The 17,464-nt window shown below is 45.9% G+C and overlaps 1 protein-coding gene across 2 annotated transcripts in view; it reads left to right on the plus strand.

Annotated features, from left to right (window-relative positions):
* The window catches only part of CDase (neutral ceramidase), a 34,007-nt gene extending 17,113 nt beyond the window's left edge, over window positions 1–16,894 (plus strand). For both annotated transcript variants that reach the window (XM_011137966.3, XM_011137964.3), the window contains exons 8-15: window positions 10,785–10,907; window positions 10,989–11,183; window positions 11,598–11,846; window positions 12,143–12,238; window positions 12,403–12,573; window positions 14,632–14,747; window positions 14,906–15,074; window positions 15,539–16,894. In XM_011137966.3, the coding sequence (XP_011136268.2) occupies window positions 10,785–10,907; window positions 10,989–11,183; window positions 11,598–11,846; window positions 12,143–12,238; window positions 12,403–12,573; window positions 14,632–14,747; window positions 14,906–15,074; window positions 15,539–15,577 (1,158 nt within the window). In that variant the 3' untranslated portion in view covers window positions 15,578–16,894. The remainder of the gene's footprint in view (window positions 1–10,784; window positions 10,908–10,988; window positions 11,184–11,597; window positions 11,847–12,142; window positions 12,239–12,402; window positions 12,574–14,631; window positions 14,748–14,905; window positions 15,075–15,538) is intronic.
* Window positions 16,895–17,464: the final 570 nt, after the last annotated feature.

Consider the following 17,464-nt stretch of genomic DNA (forward strand, 5'->3'; position numbering starts at 1 on the left):
TCCATCGAATATCTCTCACCGGCTGCACAACTACGTCGACTCCCATTTTCGGAACGCGACGCGAGCGGTGAAACTCGTGTGGGGGGCGGGGGGTGAGGGGTGGTACCCCCGCGTAGATACGCGAGAATAATAAGAATTTTCGCACGTCCCGTTAGAGCAGAAAATACGAACAACGCGTCTCATTCGCGAATAAAGCTGTGTGGCATTCTCTCAACTGAGCCATACTTTGTTGACGAACCAAATACGGAATCTCTTGGCATTCGACTAGGTTATTTCGACATGTCGTACCAATATTAAATATCACGTCTCGGCTCGGTAAATATGGGTCTGTTAAATCAATACGAAATATTGTACGAAATATTGTACAACATCGCCGCTCGCGAAAATGATACAGAGAGCTTTTTTGGCATATGCCATTCTCGCGACTGCTCACATTGCCTCACTCACCTAATTTTTCATCCGACAAAGAGCAAGGAAAACGAAAAGAGAAAAAGGTAAAAAGAAGAGAGAAAAAAGAAAAGAATACAGAATGGGATTACGTTTGTCACGCAACATCATGCGACACGGCGTGCACATCTTACCGTCTTTCCGCAAGACGGACTTTTTACCATTCAACGAGTCTATTTTGCCATCGAGAAACTCCCTCCCCGTCCAGCGCTCCCCTCCGCAGCCTGGAAGAGGCTCCACTACCTAGAGACTCCGCGTCTCCGCGTTACTGTTCCAACAGCCGCGAAGCCGTGAAAGGTTTACTCGTGATCGTAATGCCAAAGAGGCAGAGATACACACGCTCGATTATACCTGAACGAGAACAAGCGGTGCACGAGTTGCGCGAGCGCGAGCTGTGAACGATGCGAACTGCGCGACGGAAAGTAGCATCTCGAGGTATCAAATTCAAGGACTTGAAGAACGTGTACGAAGGAAGAGAGAGAGAGAGAGAGAAATGTCTGGTTGAAATAAAAAAATTCTTTTATAAAATATCAACGATGGAGAAATTTCGCGTTTCGAGCTATCAGAATTTAGTCTAAATTATCCAGATTTCTGGTTAGCTTTAAAACTGGAAATCTGATATTTTCAATCAAAATTTCTAAATCGTTTATATTTCGCCAGAAAACTGACTTATTCAGCCAGACATTTTTCTCTCCTACTGCAGCAGTAGGAGCGAGCATCATGTCGATATATAAACGAATTGTATAACTACAACTGCAACGGCTGATTTTGAACGTCGATGATTGCCACTTGATTACTGGCAACTGCAACTTGCAATTTTATCCTTTATCCGACCGAGACGTTTTTCATTTTTAATTTTCTCTTCTTTTTTTCCTTCTCTCTTGTTCTTGCACCGAGCACCGTATATAATACGCAAAGATTCGGAGACAAATTGTCGGGCCCAGTGATATTACGTATATAATGAGATCATGATACGATGAGAGGGACGCGTGGAAGGATGAAAGTCCGATCCGGTTTCCGTTTCACGGGGCTCTATAACTTGTTGTATCGTATCTATAACTTGTATTCTGCGTCTGACGCGCGACAACGAGAAGCGTCCTTTTTCTTCTCTTGCTCTCCTACTGTCACACTTGTGTCGATCCATGACGTTTCGCGCGAGGTGACGCGACGCGAACGCGACGGCCGCGGCGCGGGCGGGCGGTCGGTGTATTGCGCAACGTATTGTTTACGAGCCGCATTTCAATACAATCGTGTGAGAAACGTGGGGAAGAAATGTCCTCCGACGTACACCTTGGCACACCCCGAAACTACCACTACCATCCGCGCGTACGCGCGCTCCTGTTACCGGTAAGCTCCTGAGGCCGCTTTCGGTCACAAAGTAACGGTGCTAATTCGGCGCGCCGTTTTTGTCGCGCCGGCTATGTCCAAGGATGCGGACACGGTTTCTCTTGCCCTCGCGCGCAAGTGCCACCGCCCATCGTCCATCGTCCATCCGACGAGGCGATTTTATTGGCATCCTTGCAGTTAGACGGTCTACCGTACACGTAACAACCTCCTCCTCCTCCTCCTCCTCCTCCTCGGAGTCCTCGTACCTCTTACACGACGCGCGTTATTCCAGTGAAATTGCTCCCCCCGAGTCCGAGTACCTTAACGCCGCCGAGTCATAAAACTATATTTCTACGTCGACGAATGGTCTTTTACGTTATTCGACCGCAGATTATAAACCGCGCGTGAACTCTCCCCTCTCAGGGAGAGCGCGTATTACAAAGAAGAAAGACGCAAGGAGAGAAGGAATGGAAGAAAAGTAAAGCGCAAGTAATAAAGAGTATAATAATAATAATAATAATAACATGTGCTTCAAGTGTATCCAAAATTATTATTTGATCAATGTATCAATAGAGAGGGAAAAGAAATCTCTGGCGCGCGCCACAAGCCACAAGCCAAAAACACTCGCGGACAATGCGAGATTTCGATCGGATAAGAATGAATGACGAAAGCTACGCTCGAAAACGCCTGTAGCGAGCGACACGTCACCTTGAAAAAGTTGAAGCGAGTTGTATTTTGTAATTTGAAACGGAGTAACGTGACGCGAGCGCTGTGGCGCGTCTGAACATACGGTACTGAACGTGGTAATTTCCTATATCCGATACGATAGCGCGCGCGCGCGCGCGAATCGGTATATTTTCCACATGGTTAAACACGAGGCGGCACAATGGAAGCTGCTAATGGCGAATAAAGTGATAAGTCTAATGCAAGTACGATGACGATCGCTAATTATTTCAACGGCACGGCATCCTTAGCCGGGAACGCTCCGGAATTTACAGACAATGGAGCCTCGAGACTTGACTCCCTCCGCGCGGAGCGCGGAGTCGTTAGAGACGCGCGCCGCGGATCGCGACTGCTGGAACTACTGTACTGCTGCTTAAAACTTGATTTGTCGTTTTAACTTGGAACGGCGCGACGCGCGTTACGCGTTGACGTAACGCGTTCGCGCGAATAAATGCGCGAGCAATGTGCTGACGCGCTAGCGCTAACGCTGGCTGTGGTCAAAAGCTGCGAGTCAGCGGTGTTTTCTGCTCGTCTCGTCAGTCGATGCCACGTCGCCACGACGGTTGAGGGCCGGTTGAGAAAGATGCGCACACGTACTCTTCCGAAGAAAAGTAAAAGTATCTCGCGCTCCTCTCCGAAGCACGGTCGTTAGAAAATACGTACATTCGCTGTGTTGGATGCGCGACGCTTGTTATTCCGGAGCAGTAGAGCGACGTAACCAAACGCGACGCGACGGAGAACAAATAGTCGCGACGTCCTGCATTCGCACTTGGCGAGCGCGGCCATTCGCGCCATGGCGAACGAGAGTGAAATCGGCTTTGCTGCCGATTGAATAACCGTGTTGTAACCGCGTCGGAAAACCACAGAGGATTTTCTTCATACAGACCTATTTCCTCCCCCCCCCCCCGATATATATTGTATATGCGTATCCCTGTGCGTATACCCTGCGCGAGAATCAAAATTGAAGAATCAAATTCCCGGCCATTGTCCTTGGACCGCACCCGCGGTGCCCGCGACCCCGATAGATTCGAGCAACATATTTTTACCCGAATATAAGAGACACTCGGACCAATAAGTCTGGTGGAATTGATCCCGCGACTCGCGAATGGCAGCGGCGACATTAATTGGCACGACATTAATTTCATCCCACGCCGGAACGACTCACACACACACACACACACACGCCCTGATATTACGCGCTTGTGCAAGGGTCGATTAGCGAGAGAGGCCGAGTAGTGTTGCTGCCGTGTAAAAGGCTCAAAGGCATGAAGAGAGAGAGAGAGAGAGAGAGAGAGAGAGAGAGAGAGAGAGAGAGAGAGAGCGCGCGAAAAATGGGGAACGAGTCACTACGGCGATCCACACGTGTTTACACGTTCCTGTTCCCACGTCTTAAAACAGAGCTCCGCAATCGCATAACATCTCAGCCTCATTATGCAGCTTATCTCGCATCGGCGGAGACAGACTCCGCTTCCGCGCGCGGCTGAGAAGCCCCGCCTGCGACTGGCCGAAGGATATATCGTACGCGGATATCATTTCTGTACATACAACAATATTTGCGGTGCGGTGCCAGCTTCGTTTCTCAATTGAATTAGTTTTGCTGATTGAATTGAATTAGCTTAAATAATGGCTAATGGATAATTTGACTGTGAAGATTTGATTGTGAAACGAGCAGAGAAGCAAAAGGAAGGGAGACGCGAGTCTACTCTACTCTACTCTACTAGCTACTCGAGGAGATTCTTCAACAACGATCGACGTGAATAACGTGAGTGACGTATCGATCCGGCATTTCGAGCGATACGAGGGAGGCGGCGACACGCGTTCATTACATCCGCGGATAATTGAACGAACGCGTCATGCCATCCCTTCATCTCAGTCAGAGAAGCGTTCCCAAGGTAGACGATCATGAGCGAATGCAAAAGTCATCGATACGATACGATGATATAATAACTGGCTCCGAGTGGAGCCTTGCTTCGTCTCGCGAAGAGGCTTTCGCGTCGCTTGCCACACCATCTCTCAAAAAAATTCGAAAAGATCTTTCTCAAGTGCCTGTATGCCTCGAGTGTACTGATGCAAATCGCGCAAGGACAATCATTCCGTCAGCGACGGAATGAAAATTCACGGTAAACGGTAAAACGGTAGTAACGACTGGCTGACGCGTGCGACTACGGGCTCGCGACTCGCGACTCCCGCGACCTCGCCCACTTCACAACAAACGCGTCCGCGTAACGTTGCTAATTAATAAACCGTGGCCGTGGTATGGACGCAATGTTTCAAGAGATTTTCGCGAGCGTGTAAAGTCGCCCACGAGTGTGCAATGCCGCGTGTCGCGTAAAGAAGAGAGGGTAAGGTCTCGCGCGCAACCTATTTCATAATCATCAGCACTAATTCGTGACCAAAACGCAAATCATTGCGTACGATCAACGCGACGCGCACGAGAGAACGCGGACGGAGGAATTAAGATTCCGGAGCGGAATGGCGCGCTCGTAGATTTCGGCACGCTCGTAATCGCTCATTACCGCGCGCCGAAAATATACGCGCGGCACTGCGCGCGTAATTGCTATATCCGCGTAAAAAGTTTCCGTGAGTTACGAAACCGTATCACCGCGCAGAAATACATTTTGCCATTTTGGTGTTGTCTATACACTTTTGCCAGAATTTTATGAATTTCGCTCGCACGCACGCATGCAAAGAGAGCGCACGAGAATGCGCGGAAGAGAAACGATAAAACGAGAAAAAGAGGGAAACTATCCGCAGAAGAAACAAATTATACAGAGTGTTTCGCTTGCTTGCTTGCTCGCTTGCTTGCTTGCTCGCTTGCTTACTTGCTTGCTTGCTTACTTACTTACTTACTTACTTATTTACTTACTTACTTACTTACTTACGAGAAAGAGATTTCTTTATATAATGTCTTTAGACTTTTACCTTTAGCCAACAAGTATCGGGATTGAACCGCGAAGAAAGATTGATTGTTTTGGGGAACGGAGAATGATGCGACGTAATGATAATGAAACATTAATTACCAAATTATTAACTGTCCTGCGTATTGGATACTGAAATTAAATCTGTAATTTCAATTTATACGGGAAACAACTACCTGTAGCGGTACGTACAGCGCTATTCCATGCGCTGCTATTCAATATTAATTAGACTTAGAAATTAATGTCAATCATCAAATGAAAATCACGTACGGTTTAATGCGTTGCGATGCGGTACATGTACAATATTCAAGGTGTGTATCCTGCACGCGACTAGTTAGAACCAAACGAATTAATAGATTTCAACTGGGATGCTCCGAGTATCCTTCTTTCGTTTGCAACGCGCACTTTGTGTCCATGTCCATTGCGCAGAACCGCGCATGTTCTTTCAAAAATTAATTAAATTTCGTTACACACACACACACACATACATATGCATACACATGTGTGTGTGTGTGTGTGTGTATACTGAAGCGAAAATCGCGAGAGAGAGAGAGAGAGAGAGAGAGAGAGAGAGAGAGAGAGAGAGAGAGAGAGAGAGAGAGAGAGAGAGAGAGAGAGAGAGAGAGAGAGAGAGAGAGAGATATGTGACCAGGGATGATTAGGAAAACTCGCAGTGCAATTATCGCCAGCAGTATAATTATAACCAGTAAGACTGGTGCAAGTTTTCAAACACGGGAGAATCCGCAAATGCTCGTGTTTCAATCGAATGAATTAAAGTTGTTCTCGAAGATTCTATAGTGTTAGTGAAAAATGTGTTACTGTACGCAATTTTACAATCCAAGTTTGCCAAATGTTTCGTTTTGTGTTACAAGACACGAGACAGCCACGTGTTTTATAATATTGTCCTCGTTTTTCCGGTTACGAAATACGAAAAATTTTCCATGCATTCACAGCATTTGCTTTCTTTCATTCAACTATTACTTGCTTCCGTAACTCGACGATCGGTAATTTGGCTTGTATTTCCTCTCATCCCTGTACCAGAAGTCCTCATCTCTGATTGAGCGTGTACACACAATTCCGTTTCTGATGGTGCTTCCGCAAACTTACGTACGTTCGCGTACGGAATGCCCATTGCTTCTCCTTGAGCGAGATCGTACTTGAGTACTTTGCATCATATTATTAGATCGGTATACGGCCGAGGTATCGCGCGGTTTGTATTAATCGAGTGAGAAACTGATTTAAAAGTTTGAAGCCGCGAGCGTTCTAGATGAGGGGATCTTGGCTGCGAGGACGAACGGTAACAAAGCGAACAAATTACTACGACCATCAGTATTGAAAGAAACATTAAATATTAAGAAAAAGAAAGAAGAAGAAATGTCTCGAGATACGAGTGTTTGTTTTGTACATAATTTGTTTTCTTACTTAATTGATCACAGCTCATCAAGAACTATATTATTTATTATTATTATAATTATATTTATTGTCGGGTATGGACAAAAAAATTGATCCAATAAAAGTGACTCGTGAAAAAGTACTATAACGGTAAAATATATTGGTGGTAGCTATGCGTTTCCTTTTGCGTCTTTTTCTTTCCCATGTTGGAAAGCACAATATCGCGTTTTGCTTTACAAAACGCGATATTTACAAAACGAGAGCACACGCCGCCGTTATTTGAAAAATGTGCACACAGAGAGACAATGCAAAAGTATGCCGAATATATCTCGTTACTCAAAGTTACTGTATAAAGCTTGATTTTTTTATTAGTAAAAATCTTGTACCTACCTACCTACCTGTAAAAGTTTAAAAGCGGCAGTCTAGCAAAGAAGCGGGATGGGGGGAGGGGCGAATGTTGCACGCGAAAGAAGGAAAAGTAACTTTTTCCAAATTTGTGCGAAGAGTTCCAAAATTTCCGTTTTCGAAGTTTCAAGTTTAAAATTCAATATTTAATCAAAACCATTGCAAACTATTGCAGCGTAACGCGTGTCTCTCTCTCTCACTTTCTCTCTCTCTCTCTCTCTCTCAGCTAGATCGGCACATCCAACAGTTATTTTAACGTCACCATCTTTCTCAGTAAGAACAATGTTAACCTAGTGATATCTCGAAGCACAAACGGTTAACAGACTCGTTATTTATCCACATGGCTGGCATGATAGTTTAATAATCTCTTGCGACAAACGCACGCGATATTTGTTGAAAGATATTTTTCTTTCACAAGCTAACGGCGCGTCTGGAAGGTCCCTTAAACCACGAGCGACAATTTGATTCTGATTACGTGGCGTCTATTCGTAATATGAATTTATGAATGTCGTCGACAAACGCGTTATAGCGTAACACCTATCAATTTCAAATTATGTACAAATAAACAAAGAATTTGACACGACAAGCCCCGGAGGATAATTCAAATGCAGCTGTGACGCGAATGGCGGAGAGATCATTGATGAAACATACGATTAAAATGTGAAAAACACTGTCGCCAAGAAATATATATGCACATGGTGGAAAGTTCGCTTGCGTCTTGCGACACTCGATGATCTTTACTCGGGATTAAATACCGGCTCGATTAATTACGCAGATACGCGCGATATTTACCGGTACCAGTTTCAGAGTACCGTTAAAATTCCGTTAAAAGATCTTTCTCTTTTCTTAATATGTTCCCTAACGCGACGATCTCTACGAGAGAAGTCGTATCTGTTTGCGTATATACATTACATCTTAGACGACCGCGAATGTCAAGATATGCGATGCGTTATCACAGGGATTACTGGCCGGAATCGGAATCGTATCCGCGAGCTGGTGGATATAATCGTCAATAGAAAAGTCTCTGATCGCGAGACGAATAGAAAATCCGGCGTGTCGCGCGAGTCACCGCAAGGTCACCGGTTCAGCGTCCTCGCAATTCAATTGTCGTTCATATCGAAGCCCGACGCGTAATCGATATTCCAATTGGCCGACGAGCATTGGAGAGGATAATGAAGAACGGTTCTCGTGCCGAAAAAAGCAGAGTGAGCAGAGTAACCGACCTGAATAACGAAGGACTCATTGATATTCGCCATCTTGTGTGTTATAACCGACGCGGTTGTGCCGTGACTTCGTTTAGCTCCGTTTAATCGATATTACGAGAGTAATTGCCAAAACATATCAGCGAGATGATGCACGGTCCGGCAGTTTGTCCGGACGTTGTCTGGCATTGTGCTGCCATTGTGCTTTACCTTGTCGCGTGATGACACTCGCGTATCATTATTTTGCATTAATCTGCTGCACGTGACGAGCTAAGGACGAAGAGGCGATACGCCTGTAGGCAGCAAAGCCTAGTTGTGTGTGTGCGTGTGCAAGGGTTTGTCCGACGGCATTCGCGCGCGTCCAGTCCTTCTCTCGGACATTATTCGTCATCGTTTCCTCTCTCGTAGCCGCACACACCGCCGGAATATCTTGCGTCGCATCTCTCGTGCACGCAACCCGTGGCACCTTCCGCCACTTTCCCTCCGACCGAACACTGGCGTAGCAAAGAGAGATGCCTGACTATATAATTATGTAGCCGATGTATTTGGTATATCGCCAGTGTATATTCAAATACATTCAAACCAATGATCGCCCTTGATCGGGAGGAACGTGGTCTCTCTCTCTCTCTCTCTCTCTCTCTCTCTCTCTCTCTCTCTCTCTCTCTCTCTCTCTCTCTCTCTCTCTGTCTGTCTGTCTGTCTGTCTGTCTGTCTGTCTGTCTGTCTCCAAAGTTCGTTGCTGCAGAATGTGTTCTTCGCGAATGTGTGTTCCGGCTTGAAACCGCGGTACGCGCTGCCGATCGGTGCTGTTGCTCGCCCGAGCGCATACATGCAAGGGAGAAAAGAGAGGTGCTTGAAACGGTCATGATCAGAAAGCGTGTTTAAAGGCTGACCAAATCTAGAGGGCGGATAATTGCAGCGACGCAAATCAATGATGATAATCTCTTCTTGTTATACATCACAGAATATGCAAGTTTGTTTTCAATTCTCGTGCGTTTGATGAAATTATTCAGTTTAATATTCGATGATTTTTTACTATATTGACACCATATTGCTATCACCGTAGAGGGGATTTGATTTGATATTGCTAGTATAGAGTCAAACAAACGCGGAAATAAGCAGATAATCCATTTTCTTGCTGGTCCTTTGGAAAAGTTGAAGGATGCTGAGCCGACCGCGCACCCGATATTGTGCAACACCTCGTTGTAACGACTGCACGAGCTAAATATTATTCTGGCAACAGGCATCACAGGAATCAACGCCGCGACCTACAAAAGCCATCAATTAGAGCGCCAAAGGGTAAATCGCATTCACAGCACGGCCAAGTCCGGCAACGTGGACTGGAGCAGAGCGGCGCGTTTCTTAGCAAGCCGTTCGGCTCGTAATACAGAAGCACCGATGCACCGAGAAGCTGCCGATAATTAACATATATTCGCATACTCCTTAACCGTGACGGCGCGCGCGCGCTCTCGGCCATCGAAGCTATCGTCGGTTTCGCGAAGAGGGATTAGCATCATAAAGGAGAGGAACAGTTTCCACTACAGCTCGCGGCTAAGGCGACTGCCGAACTACGCGACGGACGGACGCGTTTCACGCACGTGCGTGCGAAAACGCGCGAGCTCCATATTCGTGGTTTTCTCCCTTTCTCGAAACATCACTTCCGCCGCGCGCGCACGTCATTCGCATCGCGTTCCAATTATATTTTCCCGTCTGTGTTCCTCGTTCTCGTTACATCATGCAGATGCGGTCGTACAGATTGACGGCGTTTTCACTTTCGATCGCGCGGATCTCTTTGCCGGCTTTTAGTGAATTTCTTTCGTACGATCGATTTTTCGATTTTTCATCTGCCTTCCCAGCGCGACACGCGATTGACAATAAATTTGAAACAGGTTGATACAGCTGATGTAGTTTTTTTTTTCTTTTTCCCATGTAAACAGACACCTATATTCGCAATGAGTGGTGCCCCAGTGTCTATCTGTGTCTCTCTGCTGCCTTTTTCCAATTATTTGTTCCGCGTTATCGAGAGAGAGCGAGAGAGAGAGAGAGAGAGAGAGAGAGAGAGAGAGAGAGCAAAGAGAGAGAGAGAGAGAGAAAGAGAGAGAGAGAGAGAAAGAGAGAGAGCAAAGAGAGAGAGAGAGAGAGAGAGCAAAGAGAGAGAGAGAGAGAGAGAGAGAGAGAGAGAGGTGTATACTCGAACGATGAAAAGAAAGCAAAGTACGCGCATTGTTCCATCACACGTTCGTCCCTTCCACGTAAACAATTATGTATTTATGTATCGTGAAATTGGTGGTACAACGGTGGTAAAAACGTTTGTTATTTCGACACGCTAAACACGACGCTAATTTACGCGGAATTTTCACGTCGATCCGTAGAGATTGTGGCAAAACGTAACTCCTAAAGAGATCGTGGGACCGGTACGGGTGGTTCACCGATACGTCAATATGCCGGAGCAGACTGCAGAGTTCCACAACGCGAGCGCGGGCCAGACGAAAGAGGTAAGCGACGATAGTGTTTGAAAGAGAGAAGAGCGTCCAGAATTGCGTCGTTTTATCGCGGCGACTTTTTCCCGGCGACAGGTTCACGGCTGCGTGCCAGCGATGGGTTATAGCTTCGCAGCCGGCACCACCGACGGGCCCGGTTCCTTCGCTTTCGAGCAAGGCACGACAACGTCGAATCCTCTTTGGAATACAGTGCGCAACTTGGTGGCCAAGCCGACGAAGGAAGATATCGATTGTCACGGCGCGAAGCCTATCCTGTTGGCCACCGGTCGGGTGAGTTGTTTCTTTTCGCGTCGTTGAAAATCAGCGCGGCGCGAGCGCCAAGGAGATGTATATTCCAGTCATTTCCAGTGGGCGCGCGCCGCTGTCGTCAGTACGTAGCAATTAGATGTGTACGTGCGATTTCGCGATACGAGATTTCGCGCTGCTGCTGCGGCGTAGAAGTTGCTGCATAGGTGTTAGATCCTTCTCACGGATCTACCGCGAGACCGACAAGAAAGAACTCCGACTTGAATAAAATTCGACGCGTAAATCATCGCGCGTCTTGATAAGTAAGCAATCGCGCGCGCGCGCGCGATTAGTACGGATAAATGAAAATGCCGGTAATGTGTGCGAGCGAGCGACACATAGAAAATTCAAGCCGGTGCCCGAGCGAATTTCGCTGCTATTTTATTTCTCTTTTCTCAGATGAAGCTCCCTTATCAGTGGCAGCCAAAGATCGTTTCGACCCAAGTCGCCGTAATCGGGAACGTCGTGGTTGCCGGTGTGCCCGGTGAATTCACGACAATGTCCGGAAGAAGATTGCGAGAGGCCATCAAGAGAGTCATGAACGATGCGTCGTCCAACGACGACGACGACGACGACGAAATCTCCGTAATAGTCGCGGGACTTTGCAATACTTACAGCAGTTACATAACCACGCCCGAGGAGTATCAGGTACAAAACTGTGCGTTGTTGATTGTTGTTGCCAAACACGAGCACATTCGTCGGCGAGCTCTCGAGCGTGGAACGAGCGGCCGCTACTCGTGTACTACAGAGTACAGAGGGCGCGGCGCGCCGTCCTTAAGTTCTATGTATTTTCTATCTATATCCCGGTCAAGAGAGCTCTCTCGAGCTCTCTTGATCGCCGAATTTGGAACGATTTGCTTCGGTACGCTGCTGCTGTAATGCTTTAATGCTGTAATGCTGTAATGCTGTAATGCTATGCTGATTGCTGAACGATCAAATTTCAGATACAGAGGTACGAGGGCGCATCGACGATATATGGCCCGCACACGCTCACAATCTACCTGAAGCAATACCAAGAGTTGCTGCAAGCAGCCATTAACGTGAGTAAAAGAGTGGCACTCGCTGATCTAACGAGAAAACATGTCCTCGCTGATCCGGAACCGCGAGCGATGTTCCTTTCGACGAAATAATCAAGTCCAAAATTATTCGTATCACACGCGCCACGCGCCACGTGCGATGTTGTCTTGGCTTGGTCGCATCGCAGGGAACGGAGCTTCCATCAGGACCAAAGCCACCGGAGCTCTTGCAGAGCAAGCTGATCAGCCTTGTGCCGCCTGTGCTGTACGACACCCCGCAGTGGGGGCGCAACTTTGGGGACGTCACCCAGCAGCCGCGACAAGCTGTGTGGCCCGGTGACACGGTTACCGCGACCTTTGTAAGTATGTCCTTATACATACGCACTGCTTCCTTGCTCTTCGAGAGCCGACAGCTCTTTCCTTCGCTCACTTCGGCCACTTTTTCTTCCACGAATAATCGTGGCGATTGTGGAGGGCGCGCGCGAGCCAGCTGAGTGGATCTTGTTCGCCGAATCTCTCGTTGCGTAAGGATATTACACAGAACGCCGACGTAATTGAACCTACAGTTGGGTCGATTCTATTGCGCAAACCACGAGCTGCGATTACCATTTTGAGAATAACGGCGAGTGGGTCGCTTCGCGAGCCATTGAACGACGGCACACTGCCAAATAGAGTGATTACTATGCGACTCGGCAACGTGTGCAACGTGGCTGCGCATCGTGTAAACATCGTGACAATTAATCGTTAATACGACGCAACGTATCGCGAGTCCTTTCGGATCTAACTGTTGCCAACGCGACGACGCGAAGCATTGTGCGATCGCTCATATTATCATATTTTCAGCGAAATCGCAGGAGTTAACTCTGACTAATTGAAATGAATTGCCGTTGCAGTAATTTCATTCTCGTTTGAATGCGCACGCGTGAAATGTTGTGAATAAAATTGTGTAATTTATATCCTCGGGCAGAGTGTTTGACAAACATGCGCGCTTATTGACGAATTCTAACAATTCTAATTAACAGTTAATTATCGATCCGCGGCTGTCACGTCATCGCTCCGTGGAATCCGGAACGTTCTCTGCGAACGATCCAGCAATGTACGTAACGTCTCGAGAGAAGAAAAGAACGAAATGGCTCTCGCCATGTACGTGATGGCTTGTTATTAACGTGTGCTTGCTATTATGATTGTAAACAGGATGCGTGACATGACCTGCGAAAAATTGGAACAAAGGGAAACCTTACACTTTCGTTGTTTGCTCCGTTATCTTGCCTGCCTGCCTGCCTTCCTTCCTTCCTTCCTTCCTTCCTTCCTTCCTTCCTCGATAAAATTCCTCCATAAAACTCCATAAAATCTCGAGTTTACGGATTATACCATCACTGTGTCGACGAACATGTATCGTGTCGAAGGACGCGTATTCGTGGTTGCTCTTCGATCCTCTGCGATTAATTAATTTGGATAACTCTCAATATGGATGTAAATTACGTGTTTAATTGCGAGTGAAACGAGCGAACAAGCATCGCACAAGCTGGCATGGTATTCGTTTAGAAATATTGTAATTACAACGTACATTAATATTCGTATACACACGATGATGCCTCGTGTACGCGTTGTATAGTTGTGATTGGTCGAACGAGAATGTATATTCGCAACGATAAACCGGGAAACGTTTAGCAGGAAACAAGGTATATTTTCCAAGTGACGCCCCCGCATTTCCATTGATTCGACGAATGAATGAGAGAGAGAGAGAGAGAGAGAGAGAACAATCCTACGCCGCGGCGCGGCGGAAATGACCGTTCGATGTGCTAATCGTGACGGAGCTGTGTCGTTCGCCATCGCGATCGCGAGTCACAAACGACGCGCGTTTTCCCGCGCGCGCTCGCGTAATGGAACTCCCGTAACGGAAAATAGGTTGCCTTCGACGAGACGCGATGCGAACGCGGATTCGAACTTGATCTCGCAAGTTGCCTTCGGCTATAATTTCAGGCGACAGATGCGCGAGATGCATCGTGAAGTCATACTCGCAGTTTGCGGCTCGCAAGTTTGCAACTTTTCCCAACTCACGAGCGATCGATCGCTCGTCGAAAGAAAAGCTTGTTTCTCGCGGAGGGTGGCTGGCTGCTTTCAGTGCGCACGTTGCGTGCGCTCTCCACTTCTCTATCGTTCTATTCCGAGCGCGAAAGTGCGCGAAAGCGTGATATATCTGACGATATAAAACGATACAAGCGTCAAAAGATTCAACGATCGATAAACATGTTCGTTTGCCAAGGCGATCCGGCGGGATCCGTGAGCGAAATCGCACACAGACGCGGTGCCGAGAGAGAAAGAGAGATGACATATCGACGATATCGCCGAAAAGAATCGATTGGCGCGATTGCGCCGCGCTAATTACACGTGTCGTCACATTAATTACGTCGCAGGTCGCCGGCCATCCCCGGAATAACTTAATGGCAGATAATACGTTCCTGACGGTGGAGCGATTAGGAGACGACGAAGTTTGGATACCGATTGCCACAGATGCCGACTGGGAAACCAAGTATGTATCGTGTTGGTTGGCGTGCATTGTTATCTCACAAAAATATCGGTAAAAAGTTATGCGCAAAAATTCTACGTAGTGCATCATTTTGATTCTTCAACGCGACGAATCACATTGATGTGTTGATATTACATGTGTGTGTGTGTGTGTGTGTTTAGATTTCAATGGACGAGGAATTCCGTAATATTGGGATCTAGTGAGGTGACCGTTACGTGGGAAATCCCACGGGACACTCCACCGGGCGAATATCACATCAGGCATAATGGTTATTATCGCTATATTCTTGGTGGCGTGTATCCTTACTACGGTGTCAGCAATACCTTCCAGGTGAGACATTACATACGCATACACGAGTAAATATACATATAGATTTATTATTCGCACCGTCGAAACATTGAAATAAATCGTTGCCGAATTGTTGTCGCCGTTTGATGGTGATACTGCTACGAATGTAACAGCACCGCACGTATATTGTCTAACACGTTAGTTTTGAATTATTAATTATCGCCAATACTACATATATAATTTGTTCTCCATTTCTCTTGTCAACAGTCGAGATCGATATTTCTGTTTGTGACTGTTTGTCTCACATTTTTTTTTTTTTTATCGAAAACAACCTACCAGACGGCAATTCCTCTGAACCCGATCTACTGACTTGGTATTTCCAGTCCTCCAATCTCCTCTAATCGTCGCGTCACCATATATACTGATTGATTATACATACCTTTTTGTTCAGGCAGTAATTATGCAAGATCAAACACTTAGCACAATTAACATTATGACTATTACAGGTAGAAGTTCCTGTAGACAATATCCGTAGGCGTGAATAATCAGCCGGCTGCCGCCCTCGTGCTTTATTAGTCGATAAGAAAGTCATTACGCTTAATTTGGACGGTACTGCTGTATAATCCGTATATCCAAGTAAATAAATGTAAATATTCCGTGAGCGTTTCGTCAAACGGCGAAACGAAACATGGGACACGCAAATACGGAACAATCTACTGTCTGTCTGTATTGCATATTATTACGTAATACATCTCTTGTATCGCATATACAATAAATGCGTGCGTGCTCTTTCTTTCCTTTTTTGAGTAAACATATTTTGCCGTAGCTAGCGACGGAATAACACTGTCGAGAGTTTTCTACAATGTACATTTTGTACAACGTATATTTCTAAAAGCCATCATAATAATCAATCGTCGATCAAATATAGCGATTCCGTCCGTTCTCCGCGGCGCTTCTATCTACCATTTTTCATGAATGACAATGCAAATTTTCTCTTTATTAGCTGAAACACTTATAATTTTAAGGGTAAAAGTAAATCATCGAACGTAACGTAATCTTTGGTTATAACGACTTATTTAAGCGTAAAATGCAAAACAGAATATACATTCGCGACAATCTGTTGGAAATTACGACGACGTAACGGGACTTCTGCGGCTCCGTCCAATCGAATAGGTTAATTGGATACTGCAGGTAGCGAAATCGGCGGTTTAGCGGCGTCTCCAATTACGATCGACGTGATTACTAGATTGAGGAACTTATAATCCGCTGAAGAGAATATCGATATATAACATGTTGTTCCTCTTAATTAGGACTCGTATTTGTCGATGCGGCTGCGTAACTTTCAAATTACATCAATCGCTAATTTCAACAAAGGTAATGTCATTTATTACTGATTGCTGCTCCGTCTACGGTACCTATCGGTACAAAGAAAGAAAGAAAGCAAAGAAAGAGGCGGAGAAAGGGAAAATAAAACACGTTTTTATTGCATGTAATCCCCAGTGCAGTGAAATAATAATATTTTTCAGATATTTTTCAGATTATGTACTATATGTGCCGTGCAAGTGCCCGGAGGCGTAGAACGCGATATCGCCGAGATAATTCTCTATCGCGAGAAACGGTCGTGCATTACGCGACCAGAATTCTTGCGCCACGTTCAAATATAAGTATCTTTTCAACACTAATTTCCATTTTATTCCATTATTATTAGTTAAACATCATCGCGACTCTATTGCACGGAATATCATATCATGCGTAACGATAAATTGAGCTGTAACAACTTTTTACACATCTGTACAGTAACTGTACAGTCACATAATGAGAATGTAAACTGAAACATTATATAAACATCAGCTTATCCTCGTGTTACGAGAAACAAATAATTTTATTCTCTACTACATAATCCGTAGTCCTCTTGTTCTTTTCTCTCTTATTTCTGGTATATATATATATGGTATATATATATTCCTTATTTCTTATGCGAATGAAAGTTGAAACGAATGGTGTTGTTAATCGTAGATTTCGCTCGACCGAAGACCGAAAAGAAGAACGAAAGAAGACGGATATTTCGATTTCGATGTGACATCAAATTGATTTACTACTATATATATATATAGCTGATACTAGTATAGCGAAATACTCGAGAACGAAACAATTTCCGCTTTCGAATGCAGTTTACTGCATGTCGTTACGATTTTTCTACACGGAGATACATCGATAAGCGGCAAATTATTCGATGATGATGATGGGCTCGAGACTTTGCGACAATGCGTTACACGCCGCCGAGAGGTGTAAAGCCGCTCCAAGGCGCGAAAGTACTGCAAAGTATAACTATAAATGCCACGCGCCGCAGCGCTGTAGCGCGGTCGCGGTGAAAATTTGACTTTCACGAGGATAAAACAAACGTTGTTCGTCTCGGCAGCACACGCAGTCAT

This window comes from Harpegnathos saltator, unplaced genomic scaffold (assembly GCF_003227715.2).
Source record: "Harpegnathos saltator strain DR-91 unplaced genomic scaffold, Hsal_v8.6 scaffold18, whole genome shotgun sequence".
NCBI classification, from domain to species: domain Eukaryota; kingdom Metazoa; phylum Arthropoda; class Insecta; order Hymenoptera; family Formicidae; genus Harpegnathos; species Harpegnathos saltator.